The sequence below is a fragment of the Bubalus kerabau genome, chromosome 12, assembly GCF_029407905.1.
Source record: "Bubalus kerabau isolate K-KA32 ecotype Philippines breed swamp buffalo chromosome 12, PCC_UOA_SB_1v2, whole genome shotgun sequence".
Lineage (NCBI taxonomy): Eukaryota > Metazoa > Chordata > Mammalia > Artiodactyla > Bovidae > Bubalus > Bubalus kerabau.
Window position 1 is genome coordinate 17,486,700 of NC_073635.1, and position 20,913 is coordinate 17,507,612.

At 37.3% G+C, this 20,913-nt stretch overlaps 1 protein-coding gene across 18 annotated transcripts; it reads right to left on the reverse strand.

Annotated features, from left to right (window-relative positions):
• Positions 1-679: 679 nt before the first annotated feature.
• ESD (esterase D) lies at positions 680-20,001 on the reverse strand. Of its 18 annotated transcripts, none has more exons than XM_055542088.1 (12): positions 19,842-20,001; positions 18,774-18,866; positions 17,423-17,494; positions 16,574-16,622; positions 14,306-14,383; positions 13,645-13,733; positions 11,608-11,706; positions 9,399-9,523; positions 8,022-8,141; positions 7,219-7,317; positions 5,099-5,266; positions 680-909 (listed from the first exon to the last, which is right to left on the reverse strand). In XM_055542088.1, the coding sequence occupies exons 5-12, from the start codon at positions 14,371-14,373 to the stop codon at positions 829-831; spliced, it is 849 nt and encodes a 282-aa protein (XP_055398063.1). In that variant the 5' UTR covers positions 14,374-14,383; positions 16,574-16,622; positions 17,423-17,494; positions 18,774-18,866; positions 19,842-20,001; the 3' UTR covers positions 680-828. The 18 variants fall into 18 exon arrangements, with proteins under 18 accessions (XP_055398063.1, XP_055398062.1, XP_055398053.1 ...); XM_055542087.1 differs by having other exon boundaries at positions 14,306-14,380; positions 19,842-20,000; XM_055542078.1 differs by having other exon boundaries at positions 14,306-14,433; positions 19,842-20,000.
• Positions 20,002-20,913: the final 912 nt, after the last annotated feature.

Genomic DNA, 20,913 nt, shown 5'->3' on the forward strand with positions numbered 1-20,913 from the left:
TATAACTTTAAAAACCTGATGTCTTCCTCTATTACCATGTAATATGCACTCTTCTTGAATGTTTAAAATGTATAACTTCTGTGCTCTTTAACAGAAAAATATATTTCTTTTAAAACAACGAGAATTCACCTATCATGTTTCAAAAGTGTGTCCATTATGTTCTCGAAGGAACAGACTCTGGTACTTACAAAGAGAATCATTACTTTTCTTGGCGGAGTTTATCAAGCTACATTTCTGCATGTAATTAAAGGAAAATATCTTTCACAGTAACATATGAAACAAGTTTCCTTATCTAATTTCAGATCTAATCTAGTATTTAATTCTTGTCTCTTGAGAGAGGTCCATTAACCAACGTCCACAAATCCATTTGACTCAACAGATAAGAAATATAGTTGACTGGGTTCTGGAAATCTGACTTCTAATCTTAGCTCTCCCACAAATAACTGTGTAATGATGGGAAATTCACTAAATCTTTCTGAGTCTATTTCTGTATTCACCAACTAACAAATATTCAACTCAGTGACCACTAGAAGCCAAGCAGTTGTTAGACACTAGATACAAAACAATACGGAAAAAGAGCCCATGCCTCTGAATCATTTCCAAATGATCTTGAAAAAGCTGTTAAGTATCAAATATTTCCCAAGTGAACACTGGTAAAGTAACTTTAAAAATCAGAAGCAGGTTTGATATATTTATTCAGTGAGTGATTCAACTACAGAATGAAGCATTTTTAGCATTATAAAATCCAAAGTTTTAAAATCTTATTTCCTTGCAATTCTGTTTATTATAATTTTATAATCCTGAAGAGATTCTCTTATCTGAAGTTTTTCATGCATTCAGATATTTTGAATGATGTCTGATGTGATCAGCAATAAAGGTTGCAATAAAGTAGTAGCTGTGATCATAACCCTAGAAGACAAAACAGAGAGATGTTTATCTACCATTCAGAAAAGTCAATAAAGGGACATTAAGTATGTCTTGCATGTCACTTAATTTGCTTGTAAATAATTAAACTATCACCATATGTGAACGGTTTCTAATCAAAGTAAAGCTTATTACACTTGTACTTCAATATTTTCACTGAAAAAAGAATAGCAAAAATGTAAAAAGAAAAAAAAAGAAACATTCTGCATAGCCTAGTTTCTAGATGCTGCTATTAATATATGCAAAGAAAAGAAATAACACATTAATTAAATGCACAGAGTAAACATGTGGTCCTATCAACAAGGACATAAAAGACTCAGAATTCAGAGAGTTTAGGAACACAGGCAAGAAGTTCCAAATCCCAAAGGAAACACACAACCACCGATAAGGAAATGTTAAGATACAAAATAAGCACACGCAAACAACACAGAGAAAGAACATGTGAACAGCCAAATGCCCTATCCTGGGAAGTTACACAGGGCCATCATAAATCACATTAAGAATTTGACCTCCTGTGCAGTAAAAGCCTACTACAGCTGGGGAAAAAGGAATAATTAATTAAATGCTGACATCTCTCAGCAATAAACCAAATTGGGTAAAAAGTCAGTAAACTTTTAAAAACTACCATACTGCAGAGAGAAAATGTAATTGAGTTGAAACAGATTTCTATCTGGTCAAATAAAATCAGTGACAGGTGGTCAATGGCAAAAGGAGAAGCAACCCTTCCTGAAGGTGTCCTCTGAGTACAAAGTAAGTACCTTTCAAGGGAAAAAGAAATTAAAAATAGGATGGAAAGAACTTAAGGATGTTAAAAACCAGGTAATTTTTAGGACAGCCCTTACCCTGCCAGAGGCAATTAAAATATAAAATAGAATAAACCAGGGAAGATAAGAGTCTAAGAAAGTTTAACCTGATCAAGCAAATGGTCTGACTGGAAGAAAAACGAATTTTTCTAAGCACTGAAGAAACAAAACTGGACCTAATAAAAAATATCACCTGCATTTCAGGGAACAAGGCAAAATCCCTAAGGTTTTGATGAAGCAGTAAACGTTCTCAATCTCTAACTTCCAGCAGTACGCAAAGCATATCTTGGGTACACCAGTTAATAAAGAACTCTACTTTAAAATCATCAAAGAAACTTAAAAGCCATCTGTTTTCTATTTTCAGTGGCCAAACTGTAGAAGTGAATCTGACAGGAATGCTGTCAAAATTAAGGCTGAGCCTTGGAATTATTTGGTTTCACATCACTCAATGATTAGACCAGTCCCAGTTAAGTTAAAGCTGAAGGACAGTTTCTTACATAAAGAAAGCTCAGGAGACAACCATTTGGCACCCACGTAATTCTTGTTAAGAGGTCAAATACGCCCATGATTTTTAGGCCACAAAACCTGTGAAGCATAGTACCAAGTGGTACCTGCCAGTTTTCAGATAAAAAAATGGACCTGACTGAAAACAGGTATGCGTGCATGCTCATTCGTGTCTAACTCTTTGCGACCCCACAGACAGCCCACCAAGCTCCTCTGTCAATGAGGCTTTCCAGGCAAGAATACTGGAGCGGGTTGCCATTTCCTATTCCAGAGGATCTTCCCGACCCAGAGATCGAACCAGTGTCTTTTGCATCTACTTGCATTGGCAGGTGGATCCTTTACCACTGAGCCACCTGGGAAACCCTAACAATAAAGCAGATAGTAAGTCCCTCAGACCTGAGGTAGTCTGAAGTCAACTGAAGTTGGCTTGAAACTCTGAAAAGTTGCCTCTCTGGAGCCACTGCCGAGGTATGATCATTGTGCTGCGCATTCAACTAAAACAAACCTAAACGTGATCTGCTCCAGACTGTGCAGTCCCTCAAACTGCCCATGCTGCAAGGAAAGTGGACAGAAAACGGCCTGAACTAAAAATTGTGACTGATGATTTCAATGCTTTCTCATCTTTAAATAAAAAAGGAAAAGGAATGCTTTGTCTTGACTCTTCACTAAGCACAGACAACTACGTGTTTCAATTGCTTGGGATATAGGCATTTTAGAAATAAATAAATTGACTTATTTTTTCCCCTCAAGAATTTCATCAGTGTTCTAACCCTGCTGCTTTTATAACAAACTCTAGAAATTTTTCAGTCTTTGTAGGAAAGGCTGAAACTTTGCTGTTAGTGGAAACAACAAAATTTCCGGGCATAAACTCAAGGGACGCAGAAGAGGCAACCAACAGCACTACTGCCAAGAAGTTCAAGTCATTTGGGAAAAAACACGCTTTGTTCTATCACTTATAGCTAGAGTTAATAAAATTTAACACACTGTTATCTTTATAATAAAGTTTCTCAAGGTTGATCATTGATCTAAAACATGTAATTCTGATGATAAATGTTCAAATTAATCTATTAATAAAAAAATTCTATTTTTAAATGATGGATAGTCACAAGAAAGAAAAAAGGAATGTTGGGGAGGATGTGGAGAAATCAGAATTGTGCACTGCTGATGGGAATGTAAAGTGGTATAGCTGCTATGCAATATAGTATGAAGTGTCCTCAAAAAATTAAAAACAGAATTACCACATGACCCAACAATTCCACTCCTGGGTATAATAACCAAAATAACTAAAGCAGAATCTTCAGGAAACATTTACACATCTGTGTTTATAGCAACATTATTCACAACAGCTAAGACTTGGAAGCAACCTACATGGTTCACTGACAGATGACTGAATAAGCAAAATCTGGTATATGCATAGGATGAAATATTATTCAGCCTTAAAAAGGAAGAAAATTCTGGCACATGATACAACATGGATGAACCTTAAGAGGACTATGCTAAGTGAAATCAGCTAGTCACAAAAAGACAAATACTGTATGAGCCCACTTATGGGAAATCCTCAGGGCAGTCGCAGAGACAGGAAGTAAAATGTTGGCTGCTAAGGGTTGGGGGCAGGGAGGGATGGGGGGTTAGTGCTTAATGGGAGCAGAGTTGCAATTTTACAAGATGAAAAGAACTGTGGAGAGGAATGATGGTGAAAGCTGCAGGGCATTATGAATGTATTTAACACCACTGAAATTGCACTTAAAAAGAGTTAAGGTAGTAAATTTTATGTGGTATTGTGGTATTTTACCACAAAAAAAAAGCTGAAAAAAAGTAAAAAAAACCCAAACAGGTGGACAGGATAGGAATGGTCTCTCATCTGGTCATATAAGGATAAAATGAGTTAATGCTGTGAAAACAGTTTTGTAAGCTTACACATTGATCTACTACTACTATTACTACTAAGTCACTTCAGTCGTGTCCGACTCTGTGCGACCCATAGACGGCAGCCCACCAGGCTCCCCCGTCCCTGGGATTCTCCAGGCAAGAACACTGGAGTGATCTAGATAACACTTATCATTATAAGTTTTAGATCAATGTGCCTGGAATATTACCCATAAACATATTATCCATATGGCATATTACCCATAAACATGAATAAAAATATTTTTAAAAAGCCTGGCCATGTATAATTTTCAGGGTACATTTTTCATCCTGAAAGAAAAATTTTGTTTATATTATGTTCTGAAGTGTGTGATTATATAATTTTTAAAAAAATAAAGGCAGAATTTCTTTAATTATAACTATATTAGCATAGAGTTAGGTGAGTAGTGAATAGTCAAAAGTATTTTAGCCAAGGAAAAAGGAAAATCTGCCAACCAATCGAAATCCAGTAATCGTTCTTAAGCAACGAGCAAGCAGCTCAACAGATAGGTTAGTATCTAACTCAATATATAGTGCATATGTGCGTGTCAGACAATACACCGCTTCCGAGGCTAAAAGGTGTAGCTAAAGAGAAGAGTAATTAAGGTGTAAGCTTGTCTTTTTATTTGACTGCAACAACAGCTGCATGTGTAAAGAAAGACACCCGATAATGCTGATGATTAAGTACCACCCAAGCATCAAACTTTGAGCTATTTACTGATCTTACAGTAGGACAGAAAATTGTAAATCCTTTTCACTGCCAAAAGCGTTCCTATTTCTTTGTAATCTGGTCTTAGATATCATCGACTTAATAGGGAGGTTTTCACTTTGTCTTATTATAATTAGAAAATATCTTAACTAGAGGTACCTTTTCAAATTCTAAAATAAAATTTAAAAAGTACTATGGAATCTTGTTTTTTTAATAGTGAATTTAGAGCAAGGTAAGGTTTCCCGGTACTTGCCTCTTGTAATCTGAAAACAACAGGGATTTTCTTTTCTGTACAGGCAGCTATGAAGTTATCAGGCAGTAACTGTCCGTCAGAAAGGAACTCGTCCTCTTTCCCTTGATCAATTAGTATATCCAGCTGAGGACCTGGATAGGACTTCACAAGACAGGTAGCATCATAAGCCTATAAAAAGAGGAGAAATAATGAAAAGTAAATTCACAAGCGCCAGACAGATATTCTTCAGAATATCCTATACTAGAACCGATTAGAAATTTTAAGTCATTCAAGCTCTAAGGCTGATTAAGTTGGCTTGTCTGGTTTTTATTTATAAGGTCTTCAGAATGCTATTCTCATTACAGCCTCTTCCTTACTTTCAAGCAGTCCTAGACCAACAGCAAGGATTTTATATCTCAAGTATTCTTCATTGTGTAAACTTTTTTCTTCTAAATCATCAAGGTTATTAACCACTTCTCAACTCCAAAAACCCTGATATTTTTCCTTTGTAAATCCTTTCACAAATTGACTATTTCTTCTATTTCAAATAAGCAGTCTATTTTTGTTTCTGCTTTTTGACTAATTCCAGACATATATCTCTCTTTTGCTATCTGCTGAAAACCACCAAATATCTACCATCTCCAGGAACTTTCAGGAAGACTTGAATAACCTGAATCATGTTAACAACTCAAATTTAGTATCCGAGGAGCTGCCACTAGTTACAATTTTTTATTTTACCATCCATGTTTAAATGCTGATCACTCATGTATATTCACTAACCACACTGATGCGTTGATCAAGACAAACAAAAGATTTTCCCTTCTAAAGTATCATGCTTTTTCAGACTTGCTTTCTTTAGTCTTAAAAGGAGAGTGAAAGGAAACATACAAAGTCCAACTAGTGTAAAGTTCTATGATTTCATAATTCTGCATAGCCTCCTTCTTCCAAGAGTAAATTAAATGCTGGCCTAAACACAGCATAATTAAGACAGTAAAATCTACTGCCACTTGGAGAAAAAGGATACACATTCCTTTATAGGCTACCTCTCCCCTACTTCTCTCAATCAGTTGGTCTTTCACTCAAATCTTCTATTAGACCATAAGGCTCCTGTGGGCAGGAAAGGATCATCACCTTCTTGACAGAAGATTTCAAAACTCCACACAAACACTGCATATGGTGAAAACTCAAACTACTGACGCACAAGCATTGTCAATGCGTTGTTCTCCAAGTAACTAATAGTACCAATTTTTGGCATTCTTCCAATATAATGAAAACCTAGGCCTAAGCAAAACAAAACTTTAATCTAGTGACTAAGACATTAACTTTCCAATTCTGTTAGAATTTCAATGACCAAACTTAAGTAAAATAGGGGTCCATGTGTAAATGATTTTGAATAAACAGCAATGAGACAAAAAAGGTTTCCCCCCGCCCCCAACTCAAGTATCTGCTACTTGCTAACAAGCACATGGTGATGAGCTCATTTGCAAAATATTCAAATTCTTGGTAGGAGTGTTCAAATAGCCCATTTCTGCACAGTCTTGGAAAAAAGGGCCTGTTTTATTTTCATCTAGAAGCATCTGCTCTTATGCTTTAAAAAGCAATCTCGCTGTTGGAAATAGACTCATAAATGTACATTACATACACAGTATCTATGTTTAAAGGCTGTTAAGCCTAGAATTAAAAATCTAAACCTGAGAGACACTAGATTTTGAAACAGATACACAAAATAAAAACCCAGGCCTCCTGGTTCTTACCATACAATCGAGCACATAGTTAATAAGAGATAAGTCTAAATTTAGTAATAGGGGGTATTTTTCATAATGTTAATTTAGAAAATAAACATATAAATTAATCATTAGCAGAAAAAAGATGTAGCCTCAGAATATCTGCCATAATTCAATACAATTTAAAAAAGATCCTTCATGGGTATTGTTATTGTTATATGTATTCACTTTTGTTAATTATTTTTAGCTCTGGATGTTTGGGCTTCCCTGGTGGCTCAGATGGTAAAGAATCTGCTTGCAATGCAAGGGACCCTGGATCCTTACTTGAATAAGTTAGGAATATAATGTCTGTAGTGCAGCTTTTCAACAAATTTGAAAACTTATGAATGAGTATTAAGACAGCCATCCAGTACCTACCTCCCATTTACTTTGATCTGTTCCCAAATATCCGGTAAAGGCTTTTTTGCCCCAACGACAGAGCACTGGGTTGCAAAGTGGAGCAAATGCTGACACAGACTTAAGGCACAAAAATAAAATAAAATTTACAAACAAGTTATATTTTCGTAAGTTGACTATGCAGAGATATTTGCAACTTGCTTAAAAACTCTGACTTGCCATGAAAATCCCTGTGAACGAGTTTTCTTCTGCTATACTATCAGCTTAGATTATATGCCTCTCCAAGATCCATCATCCTTTGTGTGTTCTATTCAAAGAGCTAATAAAATATAATTGCTAAAGCAACCAAGCAGTACATTACATTTTCATTAAATAAGGCACAAATGAAAGTTTATGATGAATTTCTACTCAGTTTTTGCTTTTAAAATAATAGAAAATCAGAGTAACCTTTACGTGAGAATATTCTTGATAAAAATATAAGTAAATGATAACATACTGCCACAATAACATTAGTCAAGCCTAACTTTTAGGAAAAAAAAAAAGCCTGGAAAACTATAGTTTGTATAGAAGCAATGAAAATTTCTTGATAATACCCCTAGCAGACCAATGAGAAAACAATGGGATACAAGGCCTATTCTTTTAAATCTGTAGCATATATTGTATGGTCAATTTAATAGTCTTCCCCCACAATCTCTTGAAATTCCCAACACTAGAAAAGTTTAGTTCCAATACTAAACAACAGTATCTAATTTCAATCTCTGTAAGTTCCTAATATTATATTATTCAAGAGAAATATCTGTCACTAGAAGCTTAGGTAATCTTACTTTGTATTTTCCAGGATTCTTCAAAGCACAAATCAGAGCTCCATGGCCTCCCATAGAGTGGCCGAAAACAGACATCCTTTGGGGGTCCACTGGAAAATTGTCATTTACAAGTTGGGGAAGCTAGAGAGAATTTAATGGTGGGACAGAAGATATGAGAGAAGTAAGTTTAGACTCTTTCAAAGTTGTATAAAAAAATCAATACTTCCAAATCACAGTCTTAAAATGGTTTACAGCGTAAAGATTTTAAAAAGATGCAGGATAGACAATGATTATATATCACTGGAGAATATATGATACATCACCCTTAGAAAGCAAATTTAAGACGATAATGCAGAAAGAAACTTCAAAATGTTCTAAACTTTGATCCAATAATTTCACTTCCTGGAATCTATTCTACAGGAAAAGTTCTTATGGGTACAAAAAGTTACACACAAAGATAATCAATGCAGTAATACACATTATGGCAAAAAACATACGTAAACATATAAATAGCTCCATTAGAAAAAAGTAAATCATGGCATATGATGGAATACTATCCAATTCTTAAAATTATGTTACAAATAGATCAGAATATTATAAAATATTTGTTTTATATAACTAAAAACGAACAAGATAAAAATGTTTCACAATTATATGAAAACTACTCATAAAATAAAGTCTGGAATATACCAAAATATAGTTGTCTGGGGTGAAAGAATTACACGTGATTAAAACTTTATACTATTATTTCTGAATTTTTATGATGCGGACATTGTTAAAATCATATAAAATTTAGAAAAATGCATAAACTGTACACAAATATTATTAATAGAAGCAATGCTTTACCACTTATCCTTTCTGATTATGATTAATGCCTGTGAAATATGTCTGAATGAACCAACTACCAGAGAAATGCAAAGTGTTTTCATATACTATTTGCTTTGTATAACCTGGTCAATGTAAACAGGTATCAAAATAATTATTAAATTCTTTAAAATTGTACTTAGTGAATTTAAATTGTAGAAAATGGGAGTATAGTACCAGTAAACTTGGGAATCTTTACAAAGGTTAATGAGTAAATATATACTAAATAGGCTTCCCAGGTGCCACTAGTGGCTAAAGCAGGAGACCCAAGAGATGTGGGTTCAGTCCCTGGGTCGGGAAGATCCCCTGGAGTAGGAAATGGCAACCTACTCCCGTATTCTTGCCTGGAAAATTCCATGGACTAAGCAGCCTGGTGGGCCACAGTCCATGGGCCGCAGAGAATGGGACATCTCATCACATATACCAAACAGATTCAACAATACCATACCTTAGTTTAAAAGACTAGAAGGACCTTGTGTCCAAAATCAAACTTTCACAGTCATCGATTAATAATTATAATGTAAACTGAATTACCTCCTTCGTTACGTAAGAGTACATTCTATAGTTAGTTTTCCAAAGATCTTCAGTAGCATTGACATAAAACCCAGCACCAGTGCCAAAGTCCCAGCTGTCCTCTTCTCCTTTAATATTGCAGCCACCTAATTAGAGAAAAGTCTCGTGGTTTCATCTACTCTGTTAGTAATGGCCCACGTTTAATAATACACTTTAAAATGAACCTGAATATTCAGTTGCATCAGAGCAGTTCACTGGACACTGTGAGCTCTCTGGCCTTTTGGCGCACATACGTCCTTGCCCTCGAGTGCAGTCCTGTGACTAGTTCTAGCCAATGAGGTAGGAAAGGGAGGACGTGGTCCTCCAGGCTGGGGCATTCACTGGCTTTCTCTGTTGATGTTAGAAGCTCCTAAGTGTTCTGAACATATCCTCACTCTGTTTTACCTGTCAAAGGGTTTCAACCTTCTTTTTATCCTTCGTAAATGTGTTGAAATTTCTTCTCTGATGACCCTCCTCACTAGCCCAACACTTCTTTGCTTCTCTGTACCACTGTGATCTCAGAAGAGAATGGGGACAAACGCTTGTGCTCAATTCACTATCTTGAACTGACAGTGAAAATGTCTTCTTATATACTCTGGAATCATTCCATCCTGTTTCTCCTATTTATCCATCCCCCCAGTGGAATTTTCTTACATTCTTTTTTAATTAATTAGGTTTTATTTTATATACTTGCATGCAGTTTAAAGTCAACCACTGGGATTTCGAATAAAATCATCAGTTCAGTTCAGTCGCTCAGTCATGTCTGACTCTTTGCAACCGCATGAATCGCAGCACACCAGGCCTCCCTGTCCATCACCAACTCCCGGAGTTCACTCAGACTCACGTCCATTGAGTCAGTGATGCCATCTAGCCATCTCATCCTCTGTCGTCCCCTTCTCCTCCAGCCCCTCCCAGCATCAGAGTCTTTTCCAATAAGTCAACTCTTCGCCATGAGGTGGCCAAAGTACTCGAGTTTCAGCTTAAGCATCATTCCTTCCAAAGAAACCCCAGGGCTGATCTCCTTCAGAATGGACTGGTTGGATCTCCTTGCAGTCCAAGGGACTCTCAAGAGTCTTCTCCAACACCACAGTTCAAAAGCATCAATTCTTTTTTTTTTTTTTTTAAGATCATTTTTTTTTTTTATTTTATTTTTAAACTTTACATAACTGTATGGGAGGAGGAAGGAGGGTTCAGGATGGGGAACACATGTATACCTGTGGCGGATTCATTTTGATATTTGGCAAAAGCATCAATTCTTCAGCGCTCAGCTTTCTTCACAGTCCAACTCTCGCATCCATACATGACCACTAGAAAAACCACAGCCTTGACTAGACGGACCTTTGTTGACAAAGTAAAGTCAACCACTGAGATTTCGAATAAAATCATAGTGATATGTAATTGGATGGAAATGACCTCTTTGTAAGAGTCAGTCTGCTCATCCAGGAACATGGCACTTTTCCACTAATGATCATTAAGAATTTCTTATGGTTTTTACTTAAAAATAAACCTTATTTTAAAAGTTTATTCTGGAGACATTTTATATTTTTGATGCTCTTCTGAATTAAACATTTTATTACATTTCCCGTGACACATGTTTTACTTTTTGTATCATAGGGACTGTGAAAGGAAATGCACTGCTTCCCAAGGCTGGTCATTCAACTTCCAGATAGTTTTAGCTTCCATTTAAATTCCATTTCCTGACCATTCCAGGGTCACAAAACAAGTTTCAACTATCTGATGGATTGAATTCTCAAATACCTGATATTCTCATTTCTCTAATGTATACATTATAATCACTTGTATTAAAACTAATATTTGTTTAGCTGCATGACTGTTTGATGACTAACAGAAATGAGAAAAGATAACCACATGACAAGACAGGCTACCCAAGGAACAAAAAATTATTTCCTATGCATTTTAAGTTATTTTGGTACTAGTGCTAATATGATAAAGATTAATTGAGTTGCTCAGTCTCTGTTTTAAAGTGTCAATCTATAAAATGGGAATAGCAAAACTGTTAGTAAAATTCAGTGAGGAAAATATATAGTATGGTATTTTAGAGTCATGATGTTGCCTGAAAGATTAGTAAATAGCAAAAATACAAAATAAATTGTGTACATGTTACTCTGCTTGTAACTTAGTCTTAAAGATTTATACTTTTACAAAGGATCTCTGGAATAAGAACACTTACGAGGGCTGGTATCTGGGGCAATGACGACAAGGCCGTGTTCCGAAGCAGCTTGATGATAACCAGATTTTGATATAAAATTTTGTTCTGTGCAAGTTAAACCTAAAGATCAAAAATATTGTTATCCCATGCTTTACTGTAAACGGCTTATAAGCTTTATTTAACAACACAAGAAAGTAAGCTCAGTTCAGTTGCTCAGTTGTGTCTGACTCTTTGCAACCCCATGAACCGCAGCACGCCAGGCCTCCCTGTCCATCACCAACTCCCGGAGTCCACCCAAACCCATGTCCATCAAGTTAGTGATGCCATCCAACCATCTCATCCTCTGTCATCCCCTTCTCCTACCCTCAATCTTTCCCAGCATCAGGGTCTTTTCAAATGAGTTAGCTCTTTGCATCAGGTGGCCAAAGTATTGGAGTTTCAGCTTCAACATCAGTCCTTCCAGTGAACACCCAGGACTGATCTCCTCACTTACTATTAAAAAGGTTTGTTTGTTTGTTTGTTTGTTTTAAAGAAATCATGCTGAAAAAGACACTAAAGTTTCTCTTCTCATAAAATTTGTAACAGTATCGATCTAAGAATTGTCTTAGGTTAAATGATGCCTTAGCTGCCTTTTCAAAGTCATGCACTACAATTTCAATTACAGAAATCCTCTGGACTAGATGTGTTTGGGAATTCAGAATTTTTCAAACTGTAGAATGGCAATATGGTGCATAAACCAAATGCTATGACAACCCCAATGGCGTGTTATCAAGTATGTTAATACTACTCCTGCATCAAAACATAAATGTTCACAGTGAGATAATATTATGGTCATCATAATACTAAGATATTTTTATATACAAGTAGTTCTCAGCAATAAAATTTAGACTAATCATCTTTGAATTTCTCAGTGTACTAAGAAGAGAACTGCTACTGCTGCTAAGTCGCTTCAGTCGTGTCTGACTCTATGTGACCCCATAGACGGCAGCCCAGCAGGCTCCCCCATCCCTGGGATTCTCCAGGCAAGAACACTGGAGTGGGTTGCCATTTCCTTCTCCAATGCAGGAAAGTGAAAAGTGAAAGTGAAGCTGAGTTAAAATTATGTAGGTACTTAATTTTTACCCTTTAAAATGAAATATAATTCTCAAAGACTGATAATTTGGTGAGAAAACATACATTAAGGGAGGATTTAGTAAATCAAAGTTATAAGAAGCAATTTTAAAGAAACAACAGTACAACTCTATGACATAATTTGGTTTTCTATGAATCTCTTAAAATGTTTACTTCTAAAGATGAAGTGCCAGGATCTTGTGAAAGAGCTCTCACAATCCACTGGACAGTCTGATATTCACCAGTGTTTAAGAAGAAGTCTTCTGGGATGTTCCAGACTGTTGCCAGAGAAGATCCGGGTCCAATTAAAACATTCTAGAGAACGCTGTAAGAAGTTACTTGTCTGTGGTTTCTAATTACCATATCACAGGTATCCTGATTTTACCTAACATTGTTCTATTTGAGTGGTAAAGTCTCTAAAGAAATGTTTGGTTTAGGCACAAACTAAATAAGTTTTCTAAGCTTTTGCCAATGAGTCTAGAACTTTATATTTTCTGCTAAATTATGTAGTCTAACTGAAAAAGAAGTAGATTTCCCTGGTTGGCTCAGTGGTAAAGAATCAACCTGCCAATGCAGGAGACACAGGTTAGATCCCTAGGTCAAGAAGATCCTCTGGAAAAGGAAATGGCAATCCACTCCAGAATTCTTGCCCAGAGATCCCATGGACAGAGGAGCCTGGCAGGCTACAGTCCATGGGGTCGCAAAAGAGTCCAACACAACTTAGCAATTACACAATAACAACATAGACATGAAAAAGAAGTAATAAAAGAAATGTAATTCAGTAGGTTTGAAATTGTTCTCAGGATACAGTAAGAGCAGACTATAGGCTCCTAAAGTTTTTTATAGATGGTTAAGAAAACACACCAAAAAGTCAGGATGGAAGAGTAAGATAAGCCAGGAAAAAAGAAAAAGAAACCCCTTTACAAAACTCAAATGCGTAACACTTACCAGACAGCCAATATAGCACAGGGCATTTTCCAGTTTCTGCCTTTGGTGGTAAATAGACAGCAAATTTCATTTTGCACTTCAGTTCAACACTATAATTTTAACAGACATCAAAAAAAAAATTGCCCCTCATTAGTCAGAAAGAAATGTAAAACAAGTGATTTAACGTCCAGAATAAGTAATCTCATCAACATTTTAGGGTATAGCCCCTAGCCCTTGAAGAAAGAACAGGGCCAATTTAGCATACTAATCAACCTGAGCTTATACTGTGCATGGTACACAGTCATCTGGAGAAGAATGAATTAAAAGAATAAATGTAATACCCTCAATATAGCATGAAAATTTTTAAAAGAAAAATTGTTTCTAAAGAAATGTATGAAATAATAAATGTAAAGATCTTAAACTACATGTTTGCTCACAGACACTGAAATGGACCACACCCTTAATTCTCTTTTTGTATAAATATGAAATTTATATGTAATTTACAAGTAAATATCTTATTACTATCACCAATGTCAAAACTGGGTAAGATAAATTTGATAAAAACCACAGGTTTTCCATGTAAACAGTTATTCATGCAACCGTGATCTTTCATGGGCTTATTTAAAGATTTAAGTAGGTGGAAGCAGAGAGAGATCTAAAATTGTATCCTCTTTGTACTTACCTGTCATGTTCAAAAACTTTCTGCAGTCCGCCAAAGCACTTGCTGCTGGAAACCTGTTTCAGGGCCATTCTTCCCCTACTAGTGAAGAGGGACCTCATCAATCTCCAGAGAATTAGCTCTTAAAAAATCTGCAACAGAACTGTTTTCAGATAAAGTATTTAAACCTACGGCTGTCTGCCACCTCGAATTTTTTTCACATGCTAATTTTCTGATAAATAGTATTATGAAAGGGACTAAGTTTATTAGGTACACTTAGAGTTGTTATATTCACTTTAGAAAACTTAAGTACTCTGGTATGTCATTACTAATTTATTAACAAGCTTCATGGTGTGTATGTCTGTGGACGGCCCCAAATTCCTTTAAGAAAGCGAGAGAACACAAATAAGTTATTAACTGATTACTTTAGCTTAGAAGATTAAACATTGTTAATAGTTTGCTATGAACTGTAACAAAAGAGTCAATGGTATGACTGATTACGGCTGGTAAGAAAATGGGAGGAAAATGATGTAACAGTAATGGTTTTGATAATAATAAGAAAGAATATGTATTCAACACTTACAGCATAGGCACTTTCCTATACGTTAAACCAGATCAAATTACTCATGCTAGCGGAGTATTTCAGAGAAAGTGCCGTACAACTTTCAGATCAACATTTCTCCTTTTAAAACAAACCAGCAAGTAAAACATATGGCTGTCCTAAGAGAATTAAAAGTGAAAGGAAAATCGCTCAGTCGTGTCCGACTCTTTGCGACCTCATGGACTGTAGTCTACCAGTCTCCTCAGTCTATGGAATTTGTCAGAAAAAATTTTTGAAGTTTGGTTAATTCTTTTCTCTCCAAAACATCTTAAAGTTTTCATGAATAATTTTAAACTTAAATGTTAAAATACTACACATTATTAATTTTTAATAATAATAGCAAAAAAAACCCCACAAAAAACTGGAACACCCTCTTTTATGTATGGTTAAGCACCCATTGAGCAACAAAAAACCAGACTGATTCTGATTTGTATTTCTCAAGGAAGGATTCCCTTTCTCTACTTATTATAAATCAGTAAATCATACACACTAAATATAAAAATCCTCGGATCCCAGGAACAGGTATTACCACCCTGGTGGTCTGCTCTGTGAAATGCTCTACTGCATGCTCGTCCAGCTGTGCTGCTACGGTTACTCTAAAAAGACATGTAAAAATAATCTTGGAAAGCTTATTCGGGAAATGCCTTTGTAAAAGATTAGTTTCCACCTTATGTTTAGGTAATCACCTCGATAAATCCAAACACTGAGCTTCACGCTGGAAATCTGGGGTGTGACCCAGAGAGTCTGACCTCAGAGCCCCTCTGCTGCTCTGCTTTCCTGCCTCACCAGAGGGTTTTAAAATACTCTTAAAAAAAACTTTTTTTTTTTTTCCCAGAAAAGATTGACTAATTTGATAGCATTAGGGTATTACAATTACACACAGAGGAATTACCTTCTATTCAAAGGTTTATGCTTTTAATCTTCAAAAGGCCAATTTTAGAAAAAAATGATGTTATTAGTTACTAAATATTAACTTCAGCCATTCTTGTTCATGACTCTATCTTAAACAATGAATTAAAAGAGACAGAAGTACACTTTTAAAATATATGCACATGAGACCAAAGAATAAAATTTACATGGTGGAATTATTCTGCAAGGAATTCCTATTTTTTAGACCTAGCAGGGACTATATCTGTTTTCCCAAAACATGGTACACCACGAATATATCTAGTACATGAAAGATATCTAAAAATTATTTGTTGAATTAATGAATACATTTTTAAACTTTTAGCTACCAATTATGTGAATGTTTTTAAAATTAACTTGATCTTTACCTCTATTGTTTTTATACTTTGCTATTCACCTATTTTAGTAACTCATCACTGGTCTGTTTCTTCTACTCTTTGAATGCTCTTTTTAATTAAAATTCAAAATCAAATACTTTCCATTTGGGCAAAGAAGACAAAGTGAAAATACTGTTTTTCAAATTGGTAGAATGAATTTTTTAAAAACCTTTTAAGGTTCTTTTTCCCCCTAACCACCCATTTTAGAAACTGTCTTCAATTATGAATTAAGAAAAAAGGCTCAACAAAAAAATCAAGACATAAGCTAAGAACTAGATATGATATACTAGGCAATTACACTTTTCACTAAAATTTTCCTAAGCTAAACACAGCATATTTTAAGCCAAGTTACTAGATTTTTTATATTCAAGTTCAAAAGTAATATATCAAAAATAAAGTTTAATGTACCTGTCCAATTACTACTTGCTTTTTGGTCTGTACCAAAGGGTAGATGATCCTGAAAAAAAGACCAAATGATGTATAAATGGGACATACTTTTTACAACAAAGGTAACAGTCCACTATACATTCTCAATAGAGTTATCTTCCTTTCTTAAGGTAGATGACCATCCACCCTGGGTGTGGCAGAATGGGAAGGCCAGCTGACGGAACAGCATCGTCGCTTTACCTAGGCCCATAGTCTAAATAACCTTAATATCTACTTTGCCACAAGGCCTTGTGTTTGGTTAAAAACTTTTCCTGGAATAAGATTCCAATGAAGAAAGGTTTTTTCATTTTCTTTCTTTTTTCTTTTTAAATAAACAGAAAAAAAGTTTTAAATCGTAATTTGAAGGTATGAGATATGATCAACTGCCGAGAGTGATGAAAACAGGAGGGGAGACTAGAAAAGCAGAGGAAGATAAGAGGAAGCCTAAACCCACCTGAATTGCAGGTCAAACTTGTCATGCAGGGAGTATAAAGAAGCGAAGAGATGAGAACTTAAGGACACTGGGCTGACTGGCTAGAGAACATGACCTGGTGAGAAAACTGGGCTTATGAAAGATGGTGAAGTGAGTGCAACACAGGAACAACAGAAATGTGTGCAGCGATGCACACTAAGAGACATTTGTCTGACAGACGTTTCACTTCAGTTCTAGGAAGAGATCTTGGGGAGAAATGAAATTACAGAGTGCGATAGAATAATAAAAACACCCCTCTCTGAAACCTCAAAACAAAAACCAAAAAAACAAAAAAAAAAAAAACAAAAAAAACCCCAAACCCACAGTGCCAATTTTCGTAGAAAGTCAATGAAATGTACCTCAATAATCTTCAGAGAAAAAGGTTCTCTCACTGCATGGTATCAACACATGGAATGCCGATTAGGTAAAAACTATTAAAGAGAAAGGTGTCTTTATTCACAAAGCATCTACTCCTCCAAAAGGCCAAACTGTCAGATCTTACTTTCGTTCCCTTTACTCATTGAGGCTAAATGTTATCTATCTCCAGAAATCTGTATTCTTTGTATTTTACCCATTCTTTCCTTCTTCTCCTGAGCGTCAAAAGTTTTCTACCTATCTCTACCTGGATTTCCATTCCCACTCTCTCACGGACTTTGATCCATTTCTGTGGCTGCACTGTGTCCCCACGCCACTGGCTCTAAATGACCGGCACAGGTCTCCCCAACATCACCCAATTATGGCACTGCTCTCCAGCACTTCTTCGTAAAAATCCTTTTCCTCAACGAAATTACAGGATCTGAGTTCTCTTCCATTCTTTCTTTCTCCTCCCATCTCCCTTTCCTTTTTTGTTTACATTCTTTCCTTAACTCCCATCCCCAAAGTTTCAACTACATTTTTTGTGTGAAAGAATATAAATCTGGCTCTCTCCACTCAATCGTCCTCAAACATTGGTGCCAGAATTTAAATTTCCTGTTGAACCCGTCTCACCTGATGTGCCTCTGGCTAGCAAAACTCAACACAGCTGAAGTTAAGTTCAATCTCCTACCTTCAAACCACGTTTTTCTATTCCTCTTTCTGCTCTTTTCATCTATGCCCATCTTACCCAATTGTTTGTAATGTCTTAAAGTTATCCCCTCTTTGAATTCCCATTACCACCATCCTAATTATATGCAAGAAATTAAAACTTAGCTTCCTACTGTTTTCTTCTTTTATGTCTCACTAAAACTGATCCTGAGTAGAGGCCTAGGGCTTTAATCCATTTACCTTACTGCTCAATGGCGCCCTACACAAGTCACAGTCAGGTCTAACATGGTCTACTTGGAATCACTCATCATTTAAATTTGTTTTTAATTTTATTTTAAAATTGTGATAAAAACATAAAGTCTTCTGTCTTAACCATTTTTAAGTGCATAGTTCAATAGTGTTAAGTTGTATAGTGTTAAGTATAGTCTGTCCATTTGAAAACATGGTTAGCTTGCTCACATTAACTAGCAGATGACAAATGCTGGCCCACAGCCAGGATCCTGCTACAGGTGTAGAGTTAATCCCACCCAACTATCAGCCCAGTAGCTGAAAACCAGTATGTCACTAAAATAGAAGACATTGGCATTAACTATACGATTTTTTTTCAAGTTTGATTCCATTAAAAGTTCACAAAATTCAAACTATGAACTGACAAAAAGAGCAAGATGAATAAAACGCCATACATACTTCAGTCATATTATTAATTGTGTACTAATCATAATCTCTTTTCCTTCATAAAAATTCACATGGCTTGCCCACAGAAGAATTTTTTAATCCACCCTGGAGAAAAAAAAGAGCATTCATGAACTCCAGACACCTTAACTTAAATTGTCTTCAATGGTCCCACACTATTTTTCTGGGCTTGTTTAACTTAGTCAAACTCAATCATTCTAGTATAGTCTGGATGTTTCCACTGGGGGCCATGGTACAGTGATTTTAAAATAGGTTGTGGAGCCAGACGCTCCAGATTCAAATTCTGGCTTCACTAGGTACTACTTCCTGGTAGTATTCTGGTCGTGGTAGTGACTGGAGCAAACTTTCTATGCCTCATTTCCCCATTTTATAGATGGGGAATATTAATTATAGATGGGGATATTAATAGGACCAATCCGATAGGGTTGTTAATTCATGCACTTACAACGCTGCTGGCTATGATTACTCACACTATTATTTCTGCAACCTCCAATGCCCTCCAAGGTCCGTGCAAATGTCGTTCCCCTGACCACCCCATCAGAGATGACCTCCACGCCCCGAGACAATTCTGACAGCGCATTTACAACACGATCGGACTTCCCAAGAGCTTGCAACTGCGTGCAGAGAAGAGGGTTCCCCCTCCCGTGGGGACTGCGAACGTCTATGGTCTGCTTCCTCCATGAGTGGGGTGCACATCAATTTCACGCAGAAACAGCTACGGAAACGCAGTGGGCACTTGAGAAACAAGCAGCTGCTCAAAGAAAGAGACTGCAGGCCCGAGCGCCCGGAGTTACAATTCTTGAAGGCTTAGTGGGGAACAAGGGTTTGGGACGAGGCGCCGAGCCTGGGGACAAAGTCCTCCGACCAGCGCCCCTCCCTCGGCTTCCGGCTCCGGCTCTCCGCGGCCGGGCTCAGGGGCCGCGTTCTCCGAGATCGTACCCACGCGACCCGCCGCAAGGGCTCAGGAGAGTCCGCCCCCACCGGAACCCCCAGTGTCAGCCGTGCGACACAGGACCCCGGCGGCCCGAGGACGACCAGGCCTCTGCCCAAACCCAGGCTCACCTCCGGTGGCGGCGGAAAGAGCAGCTGCACCAGAAGTGAAGTGCTCGGCCTAAATATGGCCGCGGGAGCCACCGCCTCGGCCCAGCCCCTCCGGGCCCCCCCAACTCTAGGGCTCCTGTTTCCCGAGTCTCTTCTCAGTCCCGCCCTCCCTTGGCCACGCCCCTTATCTCACACTTGCCCCTCCCACAGCGCTTGTGGGCCTGTTCTCCCTTTCCAGGACTTGCCTGGTGGGCACTAGTGGGAAAGAACCCGCCTGCCAATGCAGGAGACGTAAAAGACGCCGGTTCGATCCCTGGGTCAGGAAGAGCCGGTGGAGGAGGGCGTGGCAACCCACTCCAGTATGCTTGCCTGGAGAATCCCATGGACAGAGGAGCCTGGCTGGCTCCATACAGTCCATGGGATCGTAAAGAATGTGACACGACTGAAGCAACTTAGCCGGCAGCCCCTTGTCGTAAGATAAGACGCCCCCCACGTCAAGGACAGGCCTTTCCCCCTATCCCCACCCTCCCCGACTCCCTCCCTCCAGACTCGTCTCAGAGGACGCAGGATAATGCCCAGGCTTGAGTGAACCTGAACTCTGGCCCCCGCTTAACTCGTGTAAAATGTTTTCATGTAATCTTTTGAAGTTTTTTTAGAAACCAGGAGATAACTTCAAGTCCCTAGCCCCCCACCATCCCCATCTTTCCAGTTCACCTACTTGATTGCTGGAGTGAAATCGAAGCCATTTAAAAAATCTGTGCTGGAAACATAGAAGGAGCTTCGCCAGTGTCCTGTTTTCTCCCTTCTCTCAATGTTAGATGAATTGAGCAACAATAGTTGCTGGTTGCTGACTTAACAACAAATACTTGCTTGACCTTCTCTTTCTGTTGCTTGTTTGTTTTAACCAAATTGATCATTAGTGTACTTTGCCCATTGAGGAAATTAAATATGATTACATAAAAAGCTTAAAAAAAGTTTTTTTAGCCAATAGTTAGACTGAGAAATTTTAATGACATCTTTTAAAAGACAAGGCTGGCTTTTGGGGCATGCAACATGCCCAGTGGAACAGGACGTCAAAAGGAACCTGCGCTTA